The sequence below is a fragment of the Glycine soja genome, chromosome 15 (assembly GCF_004193775.1).
Source record: "Glycine soja cultivar W05 chromosome 15, ASM419377v2, whole genome shotgun sequence".
Lineage (NCBI taxonomy): Eukaryota > Viridiplantae > Streptophyta > Magnoliopsida > Fabales > Fabaceae > Glycine > Glycine soja.
The window spans coordinates 28,042,861-28,070,711 of record NC_041016.1 but is presented as its reverse complement, the minus strand read 5'-3'; the positions used below and the strand labels follow the sequence as shown (position 1 = coordinate 28,070,711).

Below are 27,851 nucleotides of genomic sequence, written 5' to 3'. Positions count from 1 at the left end.
GTGACCAGCGACGTCCAACACCGGCGAGCTATCTCCTCCTGGAAATCTGTGTACTTGTTGTCCCTGAGCTGGACGCGTCTCTCTCGGTGGAAGGACCATCCCTTGATGGCTTTGAAACGCTGTTGGTGCTCAGCGCTCCTGAAACGATGGCTATCAAACTCGGGAGCGGCACTAGTCTCTGCGGCTGCGGCGTCCTTCCTAGATCTCTTCGAGGAAAGCTTCTTCGGAGCCATTTCCTATGAAGATAGACAGTTGCAAAGTTAGTCTACAAGAAAATGCTTATTTTAACACAAAAATGACATGCTAATCTTTCCGATTTAGAACAAACTCATGCACACATTTAATGTAGCACATTTATGAACATGCGTATGTGTAAAATATCCTACTATTTATGTCAACATACAAGGACATTCAACACATTCTAGTTACCACACATATATACATCTTTGAAAAGAATACACATTCCCGTGCTCAAGGCATTGTGTCAAAATTACACCTATTCACATCCTAAATATTTTGTTATCACAAACTACCTACACATATTTGAAGTACTTAACATACAAATTTTTGTTGTATAACTCGCACTTATTCATATGCACATTGGAAAGCTAATTACGTCATGCACATACTTGCATTTGAAAAGGGAATTCCGTGCCATCATATATTCATTTAGGAAGCTACTCATTCACACTTTGCAAGGGATTTTATGCCATATATTCACATATATACACACCATCGAAAGGTGTTTTCCATGCTACCTATATTCACACACATATATACATACCATTGAAAGGTATTTTTCATGCTACCAAGGTGCAAAGTATCCCTCATGGGGCAGCCAAATTCGAGTAAAAACCCTCTCAAGCATGTCCTAATTTTCTTGCCTTTCCACTTCCAAAACAAAAATTTAGATTCTTAGCCATAAGTATGTTTCCTTGCATTGAAGCTAAGAGCTTGGGTTCCTAAGCTTAGAATTGCATTTGGGCACCCATTTTGAATCCTTTATGCTGTCCCTATGTATACAAAACGGTCCCACAATCCCAATCTTACAAAATCATATTCATATGTCATTGGGGCATTTCACCGAGCACTTGGTGGGCGCATGTTTAGGCATAAAATGCAACAGAATGGGGGCAATGTGGCATGCCCCATTGCTTCAGAATACAACATAGGCCTAAGGCCATCCCCTACAACCCCTCAACTCTAACAAATCAAGCATAAAAAACAACCCAAAACTGCCCCACAAATATGAGCACATTCTCACAATTTATAGCACCAAAAGATGAACAAAATGCACCAATGGAAAGCTAAAAACTCAAGGATTAAATACTTACTTGCTGGAGTGAGTAGGAATACCAAAAATGAAAGCAAAATGCAACCAAAAAGTGGCTTGGAGGAGCAAAAACCGCAAGCCTCGTGAGCTCTCTCTTTTTGAATGAGGGGGGGAAGTTTTTTTAGGTGCAGAAAACGTTCCCCTCCCTCGTTTTTTATAATCTAGTGCAGGGGTTGCTCGTCCAAGCGAGCTCAGCTCGCCCAGGCGAGCTAACCTGCAAATTTTTTTTTAAGGGAAACATAACCATGGCCCCCTACAGGTTAGCGTTCGCCTATTCGAACCTACTTAAGTTAGATCAGGCATCCATTACTTATTTTAAATAAACAATAGTAATAATTACTGTGAATTCAAAGGATACTGGGCTGCCTTGCAGCGACGTTTTCTGCTTGTCCAGCGCCGGGAAGGGACGACGATCTGTCGGTCGTGACCCTATCCTCCATTCGCATCCGTCCCTAAGTACCTGCAAGTAAGAAACAAACAATGTGCAGCCAATCGTGACCGGATCGTCATCTTACCTTGGTTGATTTCTGCCGTCAACTTTGTCTCGAGTTCTGACCGTGGCCTAAGATGATTTTGCCCCTGTTATCACAAGATATGCATGTGCATGCATGAATGTTTTTAATGCAATGATCTTCTTAGTGAAAGCTGATTAGGTTCAGTTTTATTTAAGCGTTTGGGGCACCCCATGAACTGAGCGAAAAAGGCTCAGGTTATTACAAACTAATACAAGGTTTAAAACCAAAGTGAGGACTGAAGCCTCAACCCATGTTCTCTTCTTTTAAAGAAACGTCACGGGACAATTTACAGTGGATGGGAATCCCTGGAGGAAACCAAGAAGAACAAAAAAAACTCAGAAAAAAAAAGAACATGCAGCGGTTCCCTCAATTGCCCCAGACTTCAAGCGTAATATTGCTTAACGACATCAGAGTTCACGGGCGAGGGTAGTTCCTCGCCATCCATGTTGGTGAGTACCAGAGCACCCCCAGAAAAATCCCTTTTCACAATGAAAGGGCCTTCGTAATTCGGGGCCCACTTCCCTCGATTATCCTTAACAACGTGGGATATCGTTTTCAGCACAAGGTCCCCCTCGTTGAACTTACGCGGGCGTACCTTCTTGTCGAACGCGTTCTTTATCCTTTGTTGATACAGGCGCCCATGTCTCATGGCCGTCAAACACTTACCTTCTTGTGTGGGGCAAGTTGAAACATGGATGCCAGGATGGCCAATGCATCGGCCATTTGGTTCTCTTCCCGAGGTATGTGGTGGAAAGAAATGTTGTCAAAGAATTTGGCTAACTTCAAGATGTGAGTTTGATAAAGTATTAACTTCGGATCCCTAGTTTCCCATTCTCCTCTCAACTGGCATATCACCAAAGTCGAGTCTCCATACACTTTGAGTAGCTATACATCAAAACCAATGGCCACTTGAATCCCAAGGGCGCACGCTTCATATTCGACCATATTGTTGGTACAATCGAAACCTAGCCTGGCCGTGAAAGGGATACACTGATCATCCGGGGATACAAGGACTGCCCCTACTCCCTGACCCAAAGCATTAGATGCCCCATCGAAGCAAACAATCCATTTGTCTATCTCCTCGTGCGTCCGCTTCTCTTCGAACAGGGCCATGATGTCTTCATCCGGGAACTTGTTGGACAAGTGGCCTCAGATATCTTAAGAAGGGGGGGTTGAATTAAGATATTACAAATTATTTCCCCAATTAAAAATTCTATTCAAGTTATTAATTCCCTTAATAATGAATTTCTTAAATATTGATTCAAATAGAACAATTTGAATATGAATATAAAACAATAATAAATGAAGGAGTTTAAGGGAAGAGAAAGTGCAAACTCAGATTTATACTGGTTCGGCCACACCCTTGTGCCTACGTCCAGTCCCCAAGCAACCCGCTTGAGAGTTCCACTATCTTGTAAATTCCTTTTACAAGTTCTAAACACACAAGGACAATCCTTCCTTTGTGTTTAGAATTCTTTCACAACAAGAGACCCTCGGTCTCTTAATCCCTTTTCAGAATAAAGAAGAAGAGAAGAAGAAATCTCTCTTGAAAGAGATAGATTGAACAATTTGAGCACTCAAATAATTCCTTATTGAATCACAAGTGTTTTGGCCAAGGAATTTTTCAGAGGATAAAACAATTTTTCTTTTTAAGAGGATAAGACCTTTTTGTTCTGAAAAACTCTTAGCACATTCGTGTCTCAAGTCACATATATATAGACCTTTGATGGCCATTCAAGAACCAAATGAAAAGATGTGACAATTGAGAATATTTTCTGAAAATCTCCTCTGGTAATCGATTACAGTATGTGTGTAATCGATTACAAGCTTTAAAATTTGAATTAAAAACGTTCAGTAACTGCTGGTAATCGATTACCAAATATGTGTAATCGATTACACAGTGCAAATTTTGATAGTAAACTTCTTGCTTAGATAGTAAATGGCTTGTTCCTTTTTCCCAGAGTCATCGTGCTGACCCAACACACACCCCATAGACTCGTCTAACACAGTCATGTATAGGAAAAGATGTCTTCCTGTTACAGGTGGCATAAGCACCGGGGGATTTGCGAGGCTCTGTTTGATCTTCTCGAAGGCCTCTTGGCAGTCGCTGTTCCACAGGACCGCCTGGTTCTTACGTAATACCTTAAAAATGGGCTCACATGTAGGGGTGAGTTGCGAGATAAATCTCACGATGTAATTCAACCTGCCCAAGAAACCTCGAACCTGCTTCTCCATGCGTGGTTCCGGCATTTCAAGAATGGCCTTCACTTTCTCGAGATCTATCTCTATCCCTTTCTGACTTACGATGAATCCCAGCAACTTCCCCGACTTTACCCCGAAGGTGCACTTGGTTGGGTTTAGCTTCAGTTGGTATTTCCGCAACCTTCTAAACAACTTACACAGATTGACGAGGTGTTCGTCCTCAGTCCGAGATTTGGCAATCATGTCATCTACGTAGACCTCTATCTCCTTATGCATCATGTCATGGAACAACGCTACCATGGCACGCTGATAGGTTGCCCCAACATTTTTTAGCCCGAAGGCCATCACTTTGTAGCAGAACGTTCCCCATAGGGTGACGAAAGTAGTTTTCTCCACATCTTCGGGTGCCATCTTTATCTGATTATACCCCAAGAAACCATCCATAAACGAGAAAAGGGCGAACTTGGCTGTATTATCTACCAGTATATCAATGTGTGGTAGGGGAAAATTATCCTTAGGACTGGCTCAGTTTAAGTCCCGATAGTCTACACACATTCGCACCTTGCCGTCCTTTTTTGGGACCGGGACAATGTTGGCCACCCACTCCGGGTATCGAGCTACAGCTAAGAAACCCGCATCGAACTGCTTTCTCACTTCTTCTTTGATTTTTAAAGACATCTTGGGTCTCATCCTTCATAGCTTTTTCTTAACTGGGGAAGATCCAAGATTCAATGGCAACTTATGCTGCACAATGTCGGAGTCTAGACCGGGCATGTCTTGGTATGACCATGCAAAGACGTCTTGATGTTCTTCAAGAAGGGTTATCAAGCCTTGGCAGATAGGTGCGGTCATACCAGCTCCTACTTTTACTTCTTTCTTTCCCTCTCTAGTCCCTAAGTTTACCAGTTCGGTTTCCTCTTGGTGAGGCTTCATTTCGCATTCTTCCTGAGCGATCAATCTCTCCAACTCTGGTGAAAGGATGTCCTCTTCCTCTTCTTCGTTCATCATTTGGCTTATATCTCGATCGAAATCGATTGCCAAACCCTCATTGTTAGGATCCTCAAAGAATCAACCCTTATATATATACCAATCAAGACAAAAGAAACAAAAACATGCAAAATGATATGAGAAAAGGTAGAACTACAAGAACAGATGAAACAAGATCTCTTTGTTTATTTAATAAGGTAGGTTTCACAAAACAAAAGAGAAAGGAAACTATAGCCTCCAATTACATTGAATCAGCGGTATAGACCTCTGACTGGCTTATCACGCGCCAGTTCCCCACTTGGGAATCAGGATGGCATGGTCGCATGAAATTTGGTGGGTCTTGAGGGAACTCCTCTCCTATTGCTGCCACCTCTTCCTCGAACATTATTCCGGCACTGGTGAAACACTTGTTTACATGGCCGGGCCATGCCCTATCCTCCCGGAGTCTTGACGGCGCATTCCTCCTTCCCGGCATTCCGGGTTCATATCCCAACCCATATTTGTATGGGTTTCCCCTAATATCGACCACGTCGGCATTCCCGAGGTCATCCTTGCCCAGACCCATTCCGGGCTCATAACCGTGCTTGAGCATCACCCGTGCCACCGTTATGACCGCATTAGAGAGAGAAGGTAGCAACGGGCTCGTTTCCACAGAGGCACAACTCACCACCTCGAAGGATTGGAAAGCTGTTTCCAATGATTCTTCCGCTGCTTCTACATATGGTGCGGAGGAGGAGCAGCTCACTAACATATCCTCTTTGCCTGACACTATCACCAAAGTCCACCAACCGCGAATTCAATTTCTGGTGAAGCGTCGAAGGGACCACTCCCAGCGCATGAATCCAAGGTCTCCCCAAGAGGCAGTTGTAGGCGGGATTTATGTCCATCACTTGAAAAACCACATTGCAAGTGTGGGGGCCTATCTGAATGGGGATGTTGATTTACCCCATCACTTCCCGCCGACTTCCGTCAAAGGCTCGTACCACCATCGAACTGGGTTTTAGACGCGACGCACTAAAAGGAAGCTTCTCCAAGGTGGTCTTTGGCATCACATTTAAACTTGAACCATTGTCGATGCGTACTTTAGCAACGACATGGTCCATACATCTGACTGACACATGTAGAGCCTTGTTGTACCCTCTCCCCTCAATGGGAATCTCTTCTTCCGCAAACGCGATATAATTATTGGTGGTTATATGATTAACAATGCCTTCAAAACCCTTAACTGAGATGTCGTGTGCTACGTGGGCTTCGTTGAGGACCTTCATCAATAGTGCACGATGGGGCTCGGAGTTTATGAGCAGTTCAAGCAAAGATATTCTTGCCAGTAGTTTTATTCAGTTGCTCAACTACTTTAAACTCGCTTTGTTGGATGAGACGAAGGAACTCATGAGCCTCTTCCAAAGTCACCGCCTGTCCTTGAAGACCTTCTTTCTTCTCAGCTCCTTTTACCACCGGAGAATCCACTTCTTTTGAGTGGGTGGCTACGTCTGTGTGCTCTTGGATCATGGGCGCCTTCCCCTTGGAGGGCAATTCCGCCGAGTGAGGGGGAGCGAACACCCGACCACTGCGGGTTACGCCACTAAGGCCGGTGATGTTGGTCACCTTGGTTGATAAAGAGTCAACATCGGTTGCAACTCTTTCTCCAAAAGCGGGAGGAGTATACTTCCACGGAACGGCCTTATTGCTTTGATATGCAAACGGTGTTGGCTTGGGCGCTGTCGGGGGGTACATGGGCCTGGAGCCAGTCCCTTTCCTAGTGAAACATATTACTAGGGCTTTGGGGGTTGGGGGAACCTTCTTTTCTTCCGACTGCATGCAAATCTATGGTTCTTCCCTACCTCTTTTGGATACTTCGAGCTTCCCCCAGTCCATGATTCGTTGAAGCAATTCTTCCACCGCGGGACAGGTTTCAATGTCATGTGATTCCCCGAGGTGAAACAAGCATTTGTCCCTTTCATCTCCGCCACGAGAGACCATGCATGCCGCTTGCAGCGACTGGTAGATGAACCGTCTAGATGTAGCCACATCTTTTAATCTCTTTGCCCCTGACAGCCCACCCTCTTTGATGGCGTTTACGCTAGCCCCTCCATGACTAGCTAGTGGATTGGTTTTAACGTTGGGACCCTCCTCTTGGAATGATAGCCAGCCGGCATTTATTAGGTGTTGCACCTTATATTTGAACAACACCTTATATGGGTGCCTTTGCGCTTTCTTAGTTATGGTGAGTTCCCTAAAGAAACAAACAATGGTGAGTATGCCACCAAAACATGAATATGCTAATGAATGATCAGAGCACTTGGATCCACCTCAAGGTCTTTTTTAGATAACATGATGAGTTTCAGAACTTCTCATTTTATAAAAAAGAACAAAGCTTTTATCTAGCCAAGATCATACAAAAGTGTTACAACAACAAAACCTAACGGTTTCTAATTATATGGGCCATCAAATCTATCATGTGTTGATAGTAAATGATTAGCCCGTGAATTTCCTCAGGGGCTGAACACACTTCAGCGATGGCCTTTGCTTTGGCTAGTAGTCGCGGGAGGTCTTGACTTCCATTTAAGGTCAAGGTGAACCTATCCATCCACATAGTCGCTTCTTGATGCAATGCATCAATCACCCTCCCTCTTGCTTCCTTTTCAGCGTACACTTGTGCGAAATCCTCTACTAGCTTTTGTTCATGGGTCACAGACTGGTTTAACTCTTCCTTGTACTGCCCTATGATGGCTAGCATGCTTCGCTCCGTGGCTTCCAAGTGTTGAGCCAAACTCCTCTTGGATCTTGAGCAAGCAGCTAATTCTTCCTTTAAGATCATGCCATGTACCCGTGACTGGTCTCTTTCCTCTCTCCGGAGCTTGAGCTCATTGTTGCTACCCCACAAAGCTCCTCGTAATTTATCTCGACCATGTTCTTCCTTGCGGGCCCTCTTGGTTTCTTGTTCAAGGGCTCTTGCAGTGGCCGCATTTTCCTCTCGTAACTCGGTGCACTCTTTCCGGATGTTTGTAGCGGCTGACTTGAATTTTTCTGTGGCGAGTCTTGCCTTCCCTAGCTCTAATTTTAGAGCTTGGATTTCTTCATCCTCTTCTGAAGCTTCGAAGTTCTCCTCATTGACAACTTTCAACTTGGAGAGCCAATCTAACCCTCGCGTATGAACTTTTAGCCATTCGTGATAGCCATCGATGATGCCATTACGGATGCCCCTAAGTTCTTTATCTTTCCTCAACGGACTTCTCCACGCCTTGTGGACTCTTTGTACAACTTTGAGACTTTGCGCGCCGAAATCTCTCACAAGGAAAGGCGAGAGGCTGTCTTCCGTTGGCTCTCCCCTCATGGGGTACCCTAGCTGTCTTATGGCAAGTGCGGGATTATAGTTAATACAACCCCTTGTCCCCAGCCAAGTGTTAGTCCCTATCGACTCTTCTTTTTTCGACGCACGAGCAATAACTTTGAAGCGGACACGGGTGTCTTATGTCTTGTTGGAATAGGTGCGAAACCAACCACACACACAGAGCGGGTAAGCAGCAGACGATCTGTGCACTGTTCTTCTCACACCTTCGGTCAAATGTATCAAATAAGTCTGCCAAGATGGCCACCACTGGGCTCTCCTTGCTATGGTGATATGCAAGGAAAGCATCAATTGCGGCTAGGTCCACCAAACCGTCCACGTTCGGAAAGAGGACAACCCCAAAGATTAGCAAAGCTAGTATATCCGCAAACGGGACCCACTTTTCTTGACTTGCCATATCTTTTGCCTTGCCTTCCAAGTATTTTTGGGGTAGGCCCACTACGCCGTTTCGAGTTTTCTTTATGCGATCAAACTCTCTTGCTGAATCTCCGACCACAGCTGCAATCTTACTCAAGGAGGGAAGAAACCCGGAGAAAAGATACGGTTTTCTTCCCCCAAGAGGGCATCCTAATATCTCCTCAAACTCTTCAACAGTCGGTACCATTTGGAAGTCCCCAAACGTGAAGCATCTCAACGGCTGGTCATAGTATTGGGCGAGGGATACAACAGCTTCCGTAAATACCTCTGCTGCGATCAAATCCAAAATCTTTCCGTACACTTTGCGGAAGGCTTGCCTTTGGAGGGGTCCCATCAACCGTCCCAACTCCTCAAGGCTGGTGACATCTAGACTCTTAATCTTGACTTGATAAAATCTTTTTCCGTTTTGATTTGTCCCCATCATTTACCTAAAAAAGGGGTGGATCAAGACTCCGATATGAATGATGCAATGCGTATGCATGAAACGGAAAGAAAACAAAACAAAGGGGTAATTTACATATACGAGACCAAAAAGATCCATCTTTTTAATACTACGTTTTAGGCATCATGGTGCCTCAACGTAAGTATTAAAAAGTGACGTATTACTCTAAAGAAACAAAATATCACTAGCAAAACTATAATTTACGTGCTATTCGCAGAAGAATGCATGAGAACAAATGGCATGGAGCGTGTTTGCTCCATGCCCCTATTTGGGAACCTATAGGATAATATATAGGGGTCTCTAATTACTACTCCCAACGATTCATAACTCACACGGCTGTTTTCTAGAGGTGTCATCACTCTAGATAATAATATTGTGGCAGTATGGAATACCAGCGACAACACATTATAAAGAGAGAAAGCTCTAGACGAGGTTTCACTATTGTCAAGCAAGTCGGAGACCTAGCATGACCATAGATTCACCTCCACTCCTTAGATTCCCATGAACCCGGGTATAGGGCCCCTTTTTTACTCAAACCTATGGGTGCTTAGAATGCAGTGTAAAAATGTGGAATAGACAGCAGTTATTACATTTTACACAGTTTCAACAAATGCACACACAAAGTTTCACAATTCCACAATTCCTTAAAATAGGCCTAACTCACAAAAAGCAGTCCCCAGTGAAGTCGCCAACTGTCGCAACATGCCCTTTTGCGGGAGAGCGGGGCGAGGCTCACGGGTGCGCTTTCCAAAGGAGGAAAATGCACGGAGTCGCCACCAATGTTTATTTGTGGAAAACATCGGAAAAACCAAAGGAAACCGGCCATAAAGAACATTCCAAGTTCGGGAGTTGTATTTACGCTTGAAGAAGGTATTAGCACCTCTCACGTTTGTCCCAAAGGACAACAGCCTTAATTTAGAATTGTGTGAAATTGTGTATCTAAACGTTTATTTCATTTTATTTTTTGAGGTCGACAAAAGCAGGACTCTTGCTCCTACGTACCCTCCATCAAAGAGGAAACCAGACCTACATAGTTCTTTTTAAGGGTGAATTAAGCGATTCTTTTTACTTGGAAGGTGATCATTTTAAGGCGTTGGACCTTAAAAACGATCCATTTACTTGGTAAGAAAAACTGAGATATTGAACTTTCAAATCCTTTTTAGTGATTTTTTGTGGACGAGCTTGACTTTGCGAGTTGATTTTAGCCTTAGTTTCACTTTAGTTATTAGTCAATTCAATTAAGAAACAGAAATCCCAAAAAGAAATGTCCGATTGATTTTTTTGCTTTATTTTACTAAAAGGTATTTTTTGATTATTATATTATTATTTTACCTCTTTTTTTATTTCCAACGTGGTTACGGCACGACCGAACGGTCGGATTTCATTTTTACAGAAATTAACGGATATTACAAATCAAACGATCGGTGGAAATTTATTTTATTTTTTTGATTAGGCGAGAAATAACTAAAATAAATGAATGAAGCACGTCAAAAGGGGGTACGGAAAGTAAATGAAACGAGAATAAAAGTACACGAAACAAATGGGGACCACCACAGGTACATAGAATGAATTGGAAAGCTCGATTTGGGGTACGTACCGGTTGAAGACCAAAGAAAAACGAAGAACGAACGATGAACGTCGAAGAACGGTTGAAAATTTTCGCGTAATTACCCACGAAAACGTTACGGAAGAACCTCGGCTTGGATTTTCTTCACGGAAACAATTTTCATTAGTAATTTCAAGTGAATACGAAGTGCCAAGAAGGCTGAACCCTTTTCTTCTTCACTCCTCCCTCTATTTATAGAAAAATAGGGGAGGAGCTTGCCACCCAGCTCGCCCAGGCGAGCCAGGTTGCTTCCTCCAGAAGCAACCGCCTTCTGGAGGAAGAATCTGGAAGGCCCAAGGGGGCCTAGTTGCTATTTGCACCCCCTTTTTTACTAAATACACCCCCTTTTACTTTTTTTGGTGATTCTTTTTCCGTAACGTTACGAAACTTTACAAATTTCGTAATGATACTTATTTTCTTTCCATAAGGTTACGGAACCTTACGGATCATGTAATTACTCTTTTTTAGCTTTCGAAAAAGTTACGGAAACTCACGGATTGCGTAACGATACTTCCTTTTGATTTTCGTTATGTTACGGAATTTTACAGATTGCGTAACAACGCTTCCTTTTTATGTCGGCACGTCTCGGGACTTCACATATTGTGCAACAAAGGGTGCCAAGTACTTGAAGCGGTCAATTAAAGGTTGCATGCCATCAAGCAATAGTCCCCGAAATTAGGGTATGACAGAAGGCTTTGTACACATAGGTGGAAGTGCCTTTTTTTATCAACCTATACACTTTCCCTAGTCTATCCTAGAAACCCTAAGTTTTCATTACTTGACACGCTGTGCAGCATTACTGCTAATTAAGCACCACCATCACTACCTTATAGGGGGGGGATATAAACTTATTTGGGTGTAGGTGTTAGTCCTAGGAATGTCCCAGTTTAAAACCTCAAACAACAATTTTTGGGTATCTACAATCACAATTGTGGATACATTTGCTACATTTGTCTGCAATTTTCCACAATACCAACAATTGCAACTGTAACATCCTAGAAAAGTCTACCCGGAATTTTTGGAAACGATGTATTTTGAATGATTATATATATATAAGTATTATTCAGTGTATATGCATATATGTTCTTGGTAAGGGTAGGAATGGTGGGGGGCAAGATACGCGGGTTAGACTAATTAAGGAAGAGAAATCCATAACTGGGAGGTTATGGGTTAATTCTTAATTAATTAGTTTAAAAATCGTCGTTTTGTGTGCGACTTAGAATTTAACGAAACCAACCTCTGAACCACGCTCGGGGTTTTATTCTAAGCGTTTTGATATATATATTGGTTACTTTCGAAAATTGGCCCCGATGGACGCAGAGAAACGCGAGAAACTGGAACCAGAGAAACGGCACGCAAACCAAGGCAGGATTTTAGCGTTTCGAAGGTCAGGTTTTTCTCACTTTTTGTGGCTGAGTATGGGTCACCATCAAAAGAGAAAGTAGGCCCTTTTTGCTCCACTTAAATGGAGACATGTGGCATAGTTTATAATAAAATAATAGAAAAAGAGAAAACCCTTTATATTTAAAACCAAAAAGCTTTTCTCTCTCTTCACTCAGCCCCCACACTTTTCAGACAGCTCTCTCTCTCCCTCACGTTTCCATTTTCTTCTTCTTCATTCTCCATTGAAGCTTCAAGCAAAGCTTCAACCTTTGGCCATCGTTTCTGCCCCAAATCGCGAAAGGAGGGCATTTTCGGGGTCGTGAAGTGCGTGTCTACGAGTGGGACTTCGAAATTTCAGGTTTGGGTGGACTTCTTTCTCTCTTAAATTTCGTGGGTATGGGGTTTTGGGAGATATGATGGGTGGTCTTGCTAGTTTTCTGCTTCATGATAGTTATTTGTGAAGAAACTTGTTGAAATTGCCAAGTTGGATGAGTTAAACATACCCATTCTGTTTTAGGGTTTTTGTGATGATGTTTGTGATGTTTATATGCTGAAATTGCCCATGGAAAACTGTTAGAGATGAAATGTAGAGTTAACCTAAGGTTGGAAAGTGAGAATGTGGTGTTATGAGTGGAAAAAAGAGTGAGGCTTTGAGAGTTGGAAGGTTAAGTCTGAATTCTGTGGTAAATGGAGGTTAAAGTGAGTTAATACTAGCTTGAAATGTCATTTAGGACTTGGGAGAAAGCTTGGACTGTGCTAGAGAGAAGAACAAATGATCAAAGTGAACAAAGAGCCATTTCTAGGGCAAAATTGGGTGTGGAGGAGTCAAATTTTGATTCGGTGGAATTTTAGGTGTAAATTCAGTTTGAGCAAGTTTAGATTGATGTTATGGACTTGTGTGAGGTGAGAGTTTGCTTCAAATTTACCTCATTCTAAATTTCACTTTTCAAACCTAGAAAACCCATTGAATTGAGGGGTTTTGGACACCTAGATTCTGTGTTGCTGTGTTTTGAAGCTTGATTTTGGGTTAGACATGATTGATACATGATTTGGGACTTGTAGGAATTGATTTGGGCAAGATTGGATGAGAGGAAGTGTGATTTTCGAAATCTGCACTTTGTGCAGATTTTTGCTGTGAAATTGTGCAGCAGGATTTTGCACAAGTGCAGAAAAATGCTATGTATTTGCTGGTTGTGGAAAGAGTAATGTAGAGTGAGTTCTGGATGTTTGCTAGTAGATCCCAACGGTCAAAATGTGGGCTTATGTACTAAAGATTTCCAGTAAACGTTTCGAGTCGATCCAACGGTTAATGAACCGGAACGAAGGAATTGTTACTGGGGTCTTTAAGTGAGAAAAGCTGTGATTTGGTTGGTGTTTTGGCAGAGTTTTCTGCCTTTGCTCTGTTTTGCTTGGCTGTGATAGCTTGTGCTGTTTGAATGTTGTTTTGCTTGGATGTTGTGGAAGCTTGGGAGGATTGATGGGGACCCGGTATTGAGAGAAACGAGGATATGGGCTACGTGGGAGTACGTGAGCTCAATTGGAGGTGGGCAATAGGGGATGGTGGGTTTATGCGCGCATTGTGGATGTGGAAAACTTGTTGTGCACCATCGCCCGACCGCCACCTAGTACCACATGTGATGGGTACCCCATAATCCTACAAGCTTGAGATGAGGAAGTGTTGAAGGGTGAAACTTCCTACTTTTATTGTTGACCACAGAGTGGTACCTGGAGATATGTCGCGGGGGTCAGGAGACCTTGGGGACGTCAGGTGGGGTGCTATTGCCCAAAACCAAGCTTGACCAATCCCGACCCAACCCGGGCATAGTCGGTCAGTGAGAACCTGTGATGTACCTAAACAGGCGAGCTCCTGGCAGTCAACAGATAAAAGGAACAAAGACCACAAAGCAGGGGGGCTTGTGGTGGCTGGCCAACTGTGAAACTTGATTGATATGTGAGATATGGTCTCTGGTAATCGATTACCAAGGGTGGGTAATCGATTACAAGGCTTAAAAATGAAGACAGGAGGCTAAGATGGTCTCTGGTAATCGATTACCAAGGGGTGTAATCGATTACCAGGCTTGAAAACGAAGTCAGGAAACTAAGGGAGCCTCTGGTAATCGATTACCAGCCTGTGTAATCGATTACATAGAGGGATGGGTCACTGGTAATCGATTACCAGGTATGGGTAATCGATTACACAGTGCATTTTTGCATATTTCATGTCCTGAGGCTGTGTAATTCAAGTTTAGCCTCTGGTAATCGATTACCAAGGTTGTGTAATCGATTACCAGAGATGGAAAGCCTTAAAATACCCCTTTTACTTGCATGTAGTGGTTATGAGACAAATTGTGTGCAGCGTAGTTAGATTCTTGTGAAAGAGTCTACCCCTCTCTTTTCTTTCTTGTAGATCGTGATGGCGGCGCAGCTAATCCGTGATCGAATAGAGATGGAGTGCCTAGAGGGAGCTTGGGAGACCCTCGAAGGCAACACGAGGTGCCGATTTCGGGGCATCATTCGATTCACGGCTACTTCTTTGGTGCATCCAGATGAACCTGCACGGACGCTTCAGCGCACGGTGGAGTGGATACTGCCCACGCCTACACCATATCGTCTAGTGGAGCCCGTCCAAGTGATTGAGGTAACGTCAACCGAGGAAGACCCTGAGGAGGATCTGGAGGAGCTACCTCCTGAGCCTGCTATGGATGCCCTTGACTTTCTGGAGGGTGATGAGGATCCACTTCTTGAGGTGGATTCTCCTGAGGAAGTCATGTCGGCATCTGAGGCAGACTCTACGGAGGATAGTGGCCCGGGGGAGATGGCGATCAGCGGAGGCTCTTCATCATAGTGGACAGTTCCATGGATTAGTTATATATATTTTTGAGGGTGGGTGTATCTAGGACTGACTGTTAGGTTTACTCTTTTGTTTTTGGTATGGGTAGACCTGATGTATAGGAATTTGATGATTGTATACATGTGGCTGAAGCCAACACTATGAACACCTTTGCTCTGGATGACACTATATATATTTTGTAAAACTCCCATATTTTGGACAGCTTTAAATGATGAATGCATTTATGATCAATCTTGTTATTTGAAAAGAAAGTATTAACAACTTTATTTGTAAAAGAGTTTATCGACTGTATTTTATCCTTTTATTTTCACGTGACGACCTAAAGTAATGGCTGGTATATTCTTCATTTTGAAACAGCAAAATAGTTTAGAGATTTTGAGCGGTACGAAAGAAATGACTCCGAATAGAGTTGTGAACTGGCCATTCAGGACTTTATAGTGAGGATTTTCCTTCTACACCTAGTTATTGTGAAAAAGAGAAAGATATGAAAAGGGAAAACAAGAAAAAAAAATCTACCATGGTTTTTGTTATTTAAATCATTACCACCAAACCAGTCATTAATTTAGGGACGCCACAGCAACAAAATCTCAAACAGCAACCACAGTTTAAAACCTTGCTTTTTATTGCCAAAACTTTGCACCATTGTTCTTAGTTTCAAAGGAATTCATATAAACCATTGTTAATTGATCGCATCCAATTAGTTCCTTTTAGTCTACCTAATTGATCAATGAAATGGAATTGTGAACACACATCACTAGTTAGACTAAAGCATTAAAGGAGATATTTTTTCTGGAAATTCAGTTTGAACATTTGAACCATCAAAGGTTTTGAATTCTAATTGGTGAGATTGAAGGCTGAAAATGAGAATCCCTCTAAGCAGCCTTCGTTGACTTATTTCAACAATAGAAGAAATGATAAATTGATTATGAGGAAAAAGCTACACAAAACTGAGTATTTTCATTGTCTAAGGTAATGGGTATATACAATGTAAAACACATGTAAAATCGAAGAGAATGTCTTTCACAATAAATAGGTTTAACATAAGTTCCTTAAGAGAGGACATACGTTCCAATCATTATTTAACCAGATTATAGGCATGTTATTCATGCATGGGAAATGAAGTACCACAGTGAAAAGAATGTACAACATATGGGAATGCTCAAATATCAAAGATGTGCAGTAAAATAGAAGGCAATGGGTTGTGCAGTAAAATAGAAGGCAACATATGCTCAAATATCAAAGAATGTTATACATTTTTTAAAATTAAAATACACATTTACGGATCAAGTTGATCCGCAATAAGCTTGCAGATCAAGTTGATCCGCAACCTTCTTACGAATCAACTTGATCTGCAAAGAAGCTTATGGATCAACTTGATTCGTAACAAGGTTGCGGATCAAGTTGATCCGTGAAGAAACCTAATTTAAAATGAGTACAAATTTGGGGAGAATATATGCTTTTCTGGATTGTTGCAATATTGGATTTGTGTCCACCATTAGAAAATGGATGTGTTTGAAATTTGGTGCATGCATATGATGTCTACACGTCATATTTATGAAATAGTGGATTTGTTTGAAAAACTACTAATCATAATGCTTTTGAAAAAATATGGAATTGGTGGAATCAAAAAAGGATTTTAATTCCACTACTTTGTAGTGTATTGGTCTTTCAACAAATTGAAGAATCTCTAAGGCCACGATAACCAACTTTTCATGCGGCAAGCTACACAAAAAATTAAAGACAACATCAATCCATATATGAAATGGAAATTGGAAGAGCAAAATGATACTACAAAGCTAGCTATTAATTTCTAGTGTATTAGACAACCTCTCTTCTCATGATGCTTCCCACTTTTGTGTTTATTCAAGACACAAGTAGGATACTATACTTATCTCTTAATTTCTAATTCATCACTCAAACAAATTTAGAATCAATTAGTTAATTTTATTTGGAAACTATTGAAGTTACATTGATCGGAAAATTAAACTTAAATCATCTAAGTCTTAAGTTCATATTTTGTAGACAAAAACATATAATTGAGAGAAAAAAATCTTATTATCAACAACTAGTCAAAAAATTTAGTAGAAATTGATTATTGATAAATCTATTAAATATTTTATAACATCATCAAAAAAACAGTTTATTAAAATTGACAAAGCATAACATTGCAAGCCTTAAAATATTTCGTTCTGCATGTTACGGATCAACTTGATCCGCAGGAAGTTTGCAGATCAACCTATTCTCCTTGCGGATCAACTTGATCTGTAAGTTCAACACCTACTGTGGATCATCTATTCCTATTGCAGATCAAGTTGATCCGCAAGTTCAACACCTACTACGGATCATCTATTCCTATTGCGGATCAACTACGTCTCTACTGCGGATGACCTAAATCCTTAAGCAGATCAACTACATACCTACAAACTGCACTACACAAATAAAAATGGAAGCAGAATGACACAAGAAAAGGGACATTAGGCTTACCTCGATGAAGAACAGAATGGAAGCTCGCGGAAGAACAGAAGAAGAAGAAGCACTCACACGAGGGACAAAGAGGCAGTTCGCAAAAGAAGAACAGCCACCTCGCGGATGAAGCAAGGAGGCTCGCGGAAGACCCAGGCATAGCTCGCGGAAGAAGAAGAGGAAGCTCGGGGGAAATCACGGAAGGAGAGGAAGAAGGAAAATGGCAGAATAAGAAAAGCCTGGTGCACAATTTTTTTTTTTTGAAATACAAAAGGGGTATTTTTTCTTTTCGCATTAAGTGCTTGGTGCACCAACAATAACGCTGGGTGCACCTAGCATCAGCCTGAAATGTGCATGTGAAACAGGAACATGCAATTTTAGGTTCTTTTTCGTTGACAGGTGTTGCTAGGTGCACCTAGCATTTTATCAAAATGCCAATTTCGCCCCTCCCTTTTTTTCTTCAAATTGGCAGCGCTGTGTGTATTATTTTATGTTTCAAGCTTTGTTTCTTTCATTCTTGTCCGGTTTCTGCCGTTCGTGGTGGTTTTTGCAAGTGTTGAGAGAGTTAGCGGTTCGATTCGATGAAACTCTTACCGAGTGGTGTTTTTTTTTTCAGCGGAGGTACACATTTTATGGCTTTTCTGGGTATCTTGTATTTTGGTAGATCTATTCGTAAGATGTAACATACGGAAGAAGTTCTTCCGTAAGATTTTTACGGAAGAACTTCTTTCGTAACTGTAAAATGCTTCTTACGAAAAAAGGTCTTCCAAAATTAGCTTACGGAAGAACTTTTTCCGTAAGCTTTTTACGGAAGACCTTCTTCCGTAACTGTAAAAAAATGTTTCTTACGAAAGAAGGTCTTCCGTAAAAAGCTTACGGAAAAAGTTCTTCCGTAAGAAGCATTTTACAGTTACGGAAGACCTTCTTCCATAAGCTTTTTACGGAAGACCTTTTTCTATAAGCTTTTTACGGAATACCTTCTTCTGTAAGAAGCTTATAGAAGAAGTTCTTCGATAAGCTTCTTAGTTTCATTTTTTTTTAGTTTTTTTAAATTTTTTTAGTTTTTGTTTTAGATTTGTGAAAAAATTAATATTGATGAATATTATATAATTGAAGTATAATAATTTGTATTTATGGATAATTGTGGATAATTGGTTTAATTAGGTATAATATTAAATAATTTAGGTATAATAATTGTATTTTGTTGTAGTAGTAAAATGTTTAATTAGTTGTTAGTTATAGTTGTATATATTTTAGTTGTTAATTAGGGTGCAAAATTTGTATTTGTTTGAAGTATTTTTTGTGAAATTAGATATTTGGTAAAATTTATTATTATTGTGTTTTTTAGTACGTATTGGGTAATTTGCTGTAGAAATTTAAAATTAGGTAGTTATTAAGAATTTAATATATGATAAGTCAAAATTGAAATTATTTAGGTCCAAAATTTGTATTTAGTTTAAGTAAATTATTTAGTTATAAATTTTTAATGTAGTTGTCTTAGTTGGTAATATGTATGTAGTTATTATTTAGTCTATTTTTAGTTTTGCTAATATGGTAATTTGTATGTAGTTGTAAATTTTGAATGTACTTGTGTATGATGTGTAATTTATTTATTTGTCGTTAAGATGGACGAAGATCAATGGACGTATGACAATATGATGTCTCAAGAAGTTGATATGGATTATGAAAATGAACAAGAATGTGGTGTGAATGAACCACCACATGTTGATTGTTCGGATGCTTTTAATACTTCGCAGGTAATTATGTTCATTAGTTTGAGTCATTTGGTTGGATGTATGTTTTGTATAAAAAAATAATATGTCGGCATTACGTTGTAGGTCTTTGGTACCCGAGATGATATTTTGCAGTGGGCTCGATCGATTGCCCATGAAAATGGATTTGTTGCAATCATTATGAGGTCTGACACACATACTGGTAGTAGAGCAAGAAGTTCATTTGTGGTAATTGACAGTGAAAGGAGAGGTCAGTATTAGTGTAGGAAGAAAGAATTTGTTAGAAGAGACACTGGGAGTAAGAAATGTGGTTGTCCCTTTAAACTTCGTGGGAAACCAGTGCATGGAGGGGAAGGTTGGATGGTGAAGTTGATTTGTGGGATTCACAATCATGAATTGGCCAAGTCCTTAGTCGGACATCCATACGTTAGGCGATTGACTAAGGATGAGAAGAATATTATTGCTGATATGACAAAGTCGATGGTGAAACCAAGAAACATCCTGCTAACGTTGAAGGAGCACAATGCCAACAGTTGCATCACAATCAAACAAATTTACAATGAAAGAAGTGCATATTGTTCTTTCATTAGAGGAAGTGATATTAAAATGCAACATCTAGTGAAGCTTCTTGAACGTGATCAATATATTTATTGGCATAGATTGAAGGATGAAGTTGTGGTACGCGATCTGTTTTGGTGTCACCCAGATGTAATGAAGTTATGCAATGCATGTCATTTGGTGTTTTTCATAGATAGTACCTGCAAAACAAATAGGTACAGACTTCCACTACTTGACTTTGTTGGGATGACACCAACGGGGATGACATTCTTTGCTGGGTTTGCATATCTGGAGGGTGAACGTGTTAATAATTTTGTATGGACTTTGGAACAGTTTCGAGGTCTATTTTTAAGACGTAATCGCCTCCCTGTAGTTATTGTTATTGATAGAGACCTAGCATTGATGAATGCAGTGAAAACTGTATTCCCCAAGCGTACACACTTGTTGTGTAGATTTCACATTGACAAGAATGTCAAGGCCAAATGCAAATCTTTAATCGGTCAAAAAAATGCTTGGGAGTATGTCATGGATAACTGGGGTACTCTAGTTGATTGTCCTTCTGAACAGTAATTCCTTGAGTGCCTTCAGAAGTTTCAAATGGCTTGTTCACCTTGGCCAATGTTCGTTGACTATGTTAACGAAACATAGATTATCCCACACAAGGAAAAATTTATTACAGCCTGGATAAATAAGGTCATGCACCTAGGCAGCATAACAATAAATAGGTATTAAAATGTTTCATTTTTTATAGTAATGTTTATTAATTCATGGAATTTAATTATTGTATATGTTTACTGTTTTTTGTCTATTTCAAATGTAGGGTTGAATCTACTTATTGGGCTTTAAAAAGAGTGTTACATAATAGCCTTGGAGACCTGTGTAGTGTTTGGGATGCCATGAACAACATGATCACGCTGTAGCACACCCAAAATAAAGCATCCTTTGAAACAAGTACACATGTGGTTGGACATGTATTTAAAAAAACCTTATACAAGAGACTTCTTGGAATGATTTCAAGGTACGCTTTAAATAAGATTGCTGCTGAGTTTGAACGTGTAGATTATGCTGGCAACAATCCCTCTTCTTGTGGTTGTGTGATGAGAACCACGCATGGTCTTCCTTGTGCATGTGAGCTATCTAGGTATGTTGTTGGTAGCATCCCACTTGATTCAATCCATATGTTTTGGAGGAGACATAGTTTTTCAGACCAAGGGTTATGTGAGGTCGAAGTTAGCATCAAGGAAGAGATGGAGACCATATCTAAAAGATTTGAGGAATTTGATGTTGGTGGTAAAGTTACTCTCAAGAGTAAACTTCGAGAAATTGCATACCCTGATAAAAAATCTATGTGTCCTCCTCCGTCAAAGGTCAACACTAAAGATGCACCGAAGAAACCGATGAACAGAAGCCAAAGATCCACAAAGCGTGATCCGTCTTATTGGAAGTATGTTGACGATTTTCATTCTGTTCAGAACAGCAACTATTCAGTGAAACATAGTGCATCATCTTCTGACCCGCCAAAGCCACCGAAGCCAACAAGGATCATCTCAATGTTGGATCAATTTGAGTCATTTATACAGGGTTTCATTCATGACGTTGTGGATGTGAAAGCGGACAGTAACTGTGGATATCGGTCCATTGTTAGTTTATTAAGTATGGCAAAGATTCTTGGTCGTTGGTGCGTAACGAATTGATTAAAGAACTTGGAAAATGGTCGCATGACTACATCAACCTCTTCAGTGGCACGGAGAGATTTGAAGAATTAAGGTTGTCCCTACTTGTTGATGGGTTTTCCAAGGTATGTTGTTCAGGTTATTTTTTTTAAGAACAAACTTTAAATAACTTACATGTGTATGTTTGTTTGATTCAGGTTAGTGTCAACAAGTGGATGGATATAACAAAGATGGGGTATGTCATTGCATCATGGTATAATGTAATCCTTGTATCGTTGTCCCGACAACAAAGCATGACATTTTTTCCTCTTAGAAGTCAACCGCCACCAGATTCTTTTGTGCACCGCATGATATGTGTCGGTCATGTGTTTGGAAATGATTTTTTTCAAGTACATTGAATATAGTTAGTCTCATTTTTAGATTTATGCAATCATTTGTATTCATTTGAGTTAATAATGTTTGTTCATGTACAACATGTTTATTTGAAAGACCGTTGTCCTTTACCGCCTCTAGCATTATTGTGGTCTAGGAATTGTCATCCTCAAGCAAAGTAGTGGTCAACTCCATATATTAGTAGAATGCAGCAATATAGTAGCTTCAAGAAGTTGAAAAGAGACTATGTCGACCAAAATGAAGACTGAACATGCATCGTTGTTATGGACTGTGATACTTGTTTATCTAATTTTATTCATTATGTGATATAATTTTTTGTCAAACGTTTATCCTTAATTATCAAGTAATTGTTGTGTTAAGAAATAAATTAGTTGGTGCAACTAAAATCAATTACCCATGTATGATACATCGTTGTCAGAATTGACAACACATAGTCAAATGCATGCATATTAAAGTTTGAGCGTGACACGACATTGACTGACTTGACAACACATTGATAGCTTGACATGACACCATATTGGTTTAGTTGGAAACACAAACACGAAACACCTGCATGCGTCTCTATTTTTTAAAAAAACAAACTGAAGCAATGTTGGTGAAAACCATCTATATATATGAGACACGACAACACGCTAAAAAATCAGACGTTCTCTCCCAATTCTTACAACAAAGTATGGCATTTTTAGGAGAAACTAGCAGTAAGATGATTGTGAACTCAAGTTTGGGTTTCATTTTTCCAAATGGATCAATTATTCACAATGATAGTGGTGTTTATTTTCAAACTTTCACTCCAGTAGCCATTCGAGTACCAAACCCTTGTGATTTTGCAACGCTAAAAACTAGAATACACAATACCCTTCAGCTAATCGACAAACAATTTTTGGATGAAATTTACTACCGACAGTCATTCACAGATACATGTAACCAAATTCTCTTTCAATGTATGCAATTGAAAAATGATGACGATGTCAACACATTGTTAATGTGTAATCATCAATTTTCATGTGTTGGTTCGATTGAGTTATTATGCACCATTGGTAGAACACCAAATGGAATATTAAACTTACTTGAAGGCACTATGACCCCTACTCATGATGCGCTTCAGTATTACAACGGGAGGTGGAACATGCCACGCCAAAACAACTTTGTAGGTTATGCGTTCATATGAAAAAATCTAAAAAAATTTGACATTCCTTCAGGATGTACCATCGATGAACTGAAGGATTTGATAAAGCAAGTTGCACCTCAAGGGATTCCCCTTCATGGAATTCATGAATCACAAATGGTAAGGCAATTGTTTTTTTGACAACCAGGTCATTTTGAGTATTCAGACAAAGTTATCAAATTTGAAATTATTGAGCTGAAAACTAACAATGACGTGTTGAAGGTCTTAGTATAGTCTAACTATTGGAAACAATTTAGGCCAATAGAAATTTTAGTTGTTTTTACTAAACAAGTTATGGAAATGGAAGACGATGTGGCTACGTCGCTATAGGATTGAATGCAAGTTTTATTTCTGAGTTTTTCATGCAAATTTTATTTCTTTCCAGCATGTTGAAGTGAATGTAATGTTTGAATGCAGATTAGAATGTCTTTTCTAAATATTTACTTAACAAAGTCAATTTCATCTCAAGGATAGTTTAATGCTTAACGCGAATTTCATCTAAAGGAACCACAAAAATAGAAATATGAATAAATATGTATTGTACTGCAACTGGCCAAATAACTTCTTCCACCTTCTAATATCAAATTAGTTCATTCTTGATTATTTCCTTATTGACATGCGCAATTCACAACACGATGTCGAGGTGTAGACCCATAAAATCTTTCCATTTTCATTTTTTTTTACTGAAAATCTTTCCATTTCTTAAAAATATACTAGTTTGCAGGGCTTTAATATATGTAGTATAGTAGTATATTGTAACTCTAATATAATATATGGGGTAATCTATTTGCAAGAACAGGAGAGGAACAACGGAAAAAATAAAAAACATACCTTGAGTGGACGTTGGGCGAGGCGGGGGAGGGAGGAAGAAGGGGGAGAGGGAGGGGGAGGGGGAGTGGCGGAAGGGGAAAGGGGAGGTCGCGATGGCGGTGGCGGAAGGAAGAAGAACTCTATGGAGACAGCTGCAGCACTCAGCTTTCTAGACAAGTATAAACTGATTAGGTCGTCAAATGCATACGCCCATTCACTGACATGCAAACACCTCTGTTCAACTTCCGAAATACAACTCCTCCACGACGCAAAACCGAAACTGAAAAAGGAACAAGTTCATAAACAGTGAGCAAAAAATAACCACATTAGATGCGATTGTCTTAAACACTAATATGCAACATGTAACACTTACTAGAAAACTTGAAATCAAGGAATAGAAAAGCTCAAAATACACCGATTAAAAAACATAAAAAAATAGCACATAATGACGCGATTATCTTAGCCATGAATATGCAACTAACAAGACTTGAAATCAAGGAATAGAAAGCTCAAAATACATACACCGATTGCAACGTTAAGAGGGTAAAAATGATGTACTATGTAAGTAGAGAAAGATTGGAATAAAAAAAACCGAAGAGGAAAGGACAAGATTGTCTTGTGTGAGTGACAGTGAGTGGAGCGAGTGAATTGGCACGCCTTAATTAAAATATAAAAAAACATATCGCAAAAGTAATCATCAATACATAGGATTATATTTCTAAGTATATATAAATCGTATAGTTTGAGGACTGTGCCAGATTTATTTACATGGGAACCAAAAGAGCTAACGAAGGACCACTCTACTTTTTGTGTCATAAAAATCGTATCAATTGAATTTAAATAATTTCTAAAAACTATAAAATGTCAACCTCATTTCTTGATCACGTCCGCCATGTGTAGTGTAACTAACTGCCAAATCATCCAACAAATTTTCCTACCTCAATGAAGGCTATATAAGGTTTATGTGCTACCAGGTAGCATTCAATTTTTTCGTCATCCATTTTCCTCATTCTTCTACTTACTTGAGCATTTGGGTGTTTGTAGGTGACCACCACCACCATCAAAATTCTCCTTACCTCTAACCCTTGAATTTCAGGGTTAGAGGTAAGGAGAATTTACTTGACATTTTTTAATTAACATGTTACTCAACTAGGGAGCCAAGTCTAAGATGCAAGGAAGTGATCTTAAAGACTACATAACATGTACATAAGAATAAATAGAATCACAACCATTAATATTCACATTATTTTTTTATTTGTTCTGTTCTACTACTTGTACAACATTGGTCATCGCTACTAGACTTAATTCTTTTTCCACTCTTTTTTTTCTTTTTTAAATCTAGATCTAGTTATGTTTTAAACTTTTTGATATTTTTAATCTTAAATTACTTAGAAGTTAGAATAATACATCTTTTTTATTTTATTTCTATTGTGTACATTTTTATGTTATATTTTTTATATTTCTTTTTTACGTCATCGTATTATTATTTATTAATTTTATCAATTTTGGAAGGTGTGTGATATAGAGTGCACAAAAAATAAAATAATGTAACAAATAATTTCAATAAAAGTTATAACCAAAATAATGTAACAAATACAAAAATGTTGTCAAATACAAGACATAACATGATCTCTGAATGATCTGTGCGCCGTCTTCGTCGCGCCCTAACATTTCCATTTGAGGTGTCACCCATAGAGATCCTGAGGCAATCTTCCATGATCTCGTGTAACTCTGTGCCTTCAGTGACCATCCTTAGGTTGAGCACACGCTCCAACCTTTCTGCGATCGCTTCACAACCTTCACAACCATCCTATGGCATTCATAAAAACACATTTATTACAACATTTAAAATAAATAACATTTTATAAAACATTAAAGCAACTATTCTTACCACTACATGTCTAGGGGGATCAGATGCATGTGACAGTCCACCTTCTGCTCCCACTAGAACCTCCGGGATACCTGGCTCGACGTATTCCTCATGCTGTGGGGCAGGTGGATGTCTGTGCTCATCACCTTCCTGGGTAAGTGTGACGAACGGATGAGATATCTGGAAGAACCACTCCATGTAATCTATAGATACCTGCCCAGGCACAACAAAAATCTCACCCGCAGCTACTAGATGGTCCGAGTAATGCATCCACCTGTCATCGATATCCTCATATGACAAGGAGGCACTAACAGGCGGTGGAGGGATGGTTTGAACGTAGCCAAACTATCATACCACCCTTTCTGGTCGAACTGTGACCATAATAGGACCCCATCTAAGCTGGCCCTGGAAGCAAGAAATGAGGTCAAACCCCCTAACTCCTTGGTGGTCACCATAGGGCATCCAACACACGTCAGTGATCGTCAAAGCATCTAAACATGTCTGGTACAACGCTGCTGGTAATCCCTTCATATAAGCCTTCATCGTAAGCCACCGGTAGGCACGTGGGGATGTCTCATTGTACGCATCGTCAATGACGCAGTCATGGACACTAGGAAAGTGCTCATTTATCTAGCACTATAAACATGACATGAGAATAAAATCAATGTCAAATACACATAAAAAAAACATATTTACATCATAATCCAATTTAACATATTACAAACACAAAATTTACCTGTAATAAAGTCAGGTACCTAGCAATTTGCCGTCTACTGCTCTGAGAAGCTTCATTTAACTGGTCATACATATGCACCAATGCGACAGCTCCCTAGGCATAGCTCCCACTCTCACCCAGGTCTCAAAAAGCCTATTAATGCACTACATTAACATGTGTTGCACTCTTGATAGCAAAAAAACTGCAACCAACCAAGTGGAGGAGATAAGCACGAGCTGCTACAATCCACCGTCCGGCCTCGCATCTCCTCAAATAGATATCCCCTAGCCACGATAGGCGTACATATGCCCCATGCACTCGTGCAGTCTCAGCTTTAGCCTCCTCACCCAAGACCTCAAGCAACTCCACCAACAAGACGACCGCCTCGTCCATAAGTAGAAGCTCGAAGCTCTGGAAGGCGCCTGTGATCGGCAGATGGAGGAGTGACCCCACATCATCCAGTGTGATTGTAACCTCTCCTAACGGAAGATGGAAGGTGCTAGTCTCCCTATGCCACCTCTCCACAAAAGCGGATATAACTCCAGGATCGCCGGTGACTACTGAACACTCGATTAAAGGAGTTAATCTTGTGGTAGCGACTAACCCTGCAATCTCAGACGCTGACCTCCCAAATTTCTCTACCTTCCTTTCGTGGGAGACCAGCTTCAATTCAGGATGTTCCTGAATTGAAGAACACATGATTCCAAATAACAGTATATCAAAAATTTGTTATCACAAACAACTCAACAATAACAAATAATTAACAATTAACTTTATGTAAAAATTATAATACCTTTCCACTCCATATGTTGTGTGCAACATGCTCCGCAAACAAAGTCAGCATTGATGGGTCCCGCGGCCCACCTGGGAATCCCTCAGCATCATCAGCAACTGATCCTATAGCAACATCACTAGCTAAGCCCTCTACTCGAGTTGTAGGTACGTCCGTAGTCATCAGAGGAACATCCTCAGTCATATCAGCAACGTCCTCAGCAACAGAAACATGTACCCATTGCCTACAGACAGATGCGGTAGGCCTACGCCGCCAGGGAACATCATCTGCATGATACTCATCCTGTCCACCCTGGCCTCTGCCTATACCCCTACCTAATGCACGACCTAAACCTCTCGTTCTAACCATGATCAACAAATCATGTATTTTTTTTGTCAAATTCAATATTCATATATTTATAAACCTACATAACCCTAATTCATTAGCCCTACATTATAAATCCTAATCACACTACCCTAAACACTACCGCCTATGCACTACATAAGCTAAACCCTAGACACTAAACCCTAACCTAACCCCTAACATCTAAACTAACCCCTAACCTAAATCCTAATCAGTAAACTAACCCTAACCTCAACCCTATCAACTAAAAA

At 40.1% G+C, this 27,851-nt stretch overlaps 1 protein-coding gene across 1 annotated transcript; it reads right to left on the bottom strand.

The window, feature by feature from the left end:
* Window positions 1–198: 198 nt before the first annotated feature.
* On the bottom strand, window positions 199–27,606 carry LOC114386034. Its single transcript, XM_028346046.1, has 9 exons — window positions 27,259–27,606; window positions 26,679–27,146; window positions 26,487–26,579; window positions 26,105–26,380; window positions 25,772–25,963; window positions 25,506–25,690; window positions 23,902–24,160; window positions 1,849–1,912; window positions 199–236 (listed from the first exon to the last, which is right to left on the bottom strand). The coding sequence occupies exons 1-9, from the start codon at window positions 27,604–27,606 to the stop codon at window positions 199–201; spliced, it is 1,923 nt and encodes a 640-aa protein (XP_028201847.1).
* Between the last annotated feature and the right edge of the window lie 245 nt (window positions 27,607–27,851).

Excerpts from the sequence above, each read along its gene's own strand:
- LOC114386034 (XM_028346046.1), bottom strand. The coding sequence starts at position 27,606 with ATGGTTAGAACGAGAGGTTTAGGTCGTGCATTAGGTAGGGGTATAGGC. Across the intron at positions 24,161-25,505 it reads ACAGATCATTCAGAGATCAT|TTTCGGTTTTGCGTCGTGGA; the intron begins GTTATGTCTTGT and ends TTCCTTTTTCAG. Across the intron at positions 1,913-23,901 it reads TCGCCCAACGTCCACTCAAG|GGGCAAAATCATCTTAGGCC; the intron begins GTATGTTTTTTA and ends TTGTGATAACAG.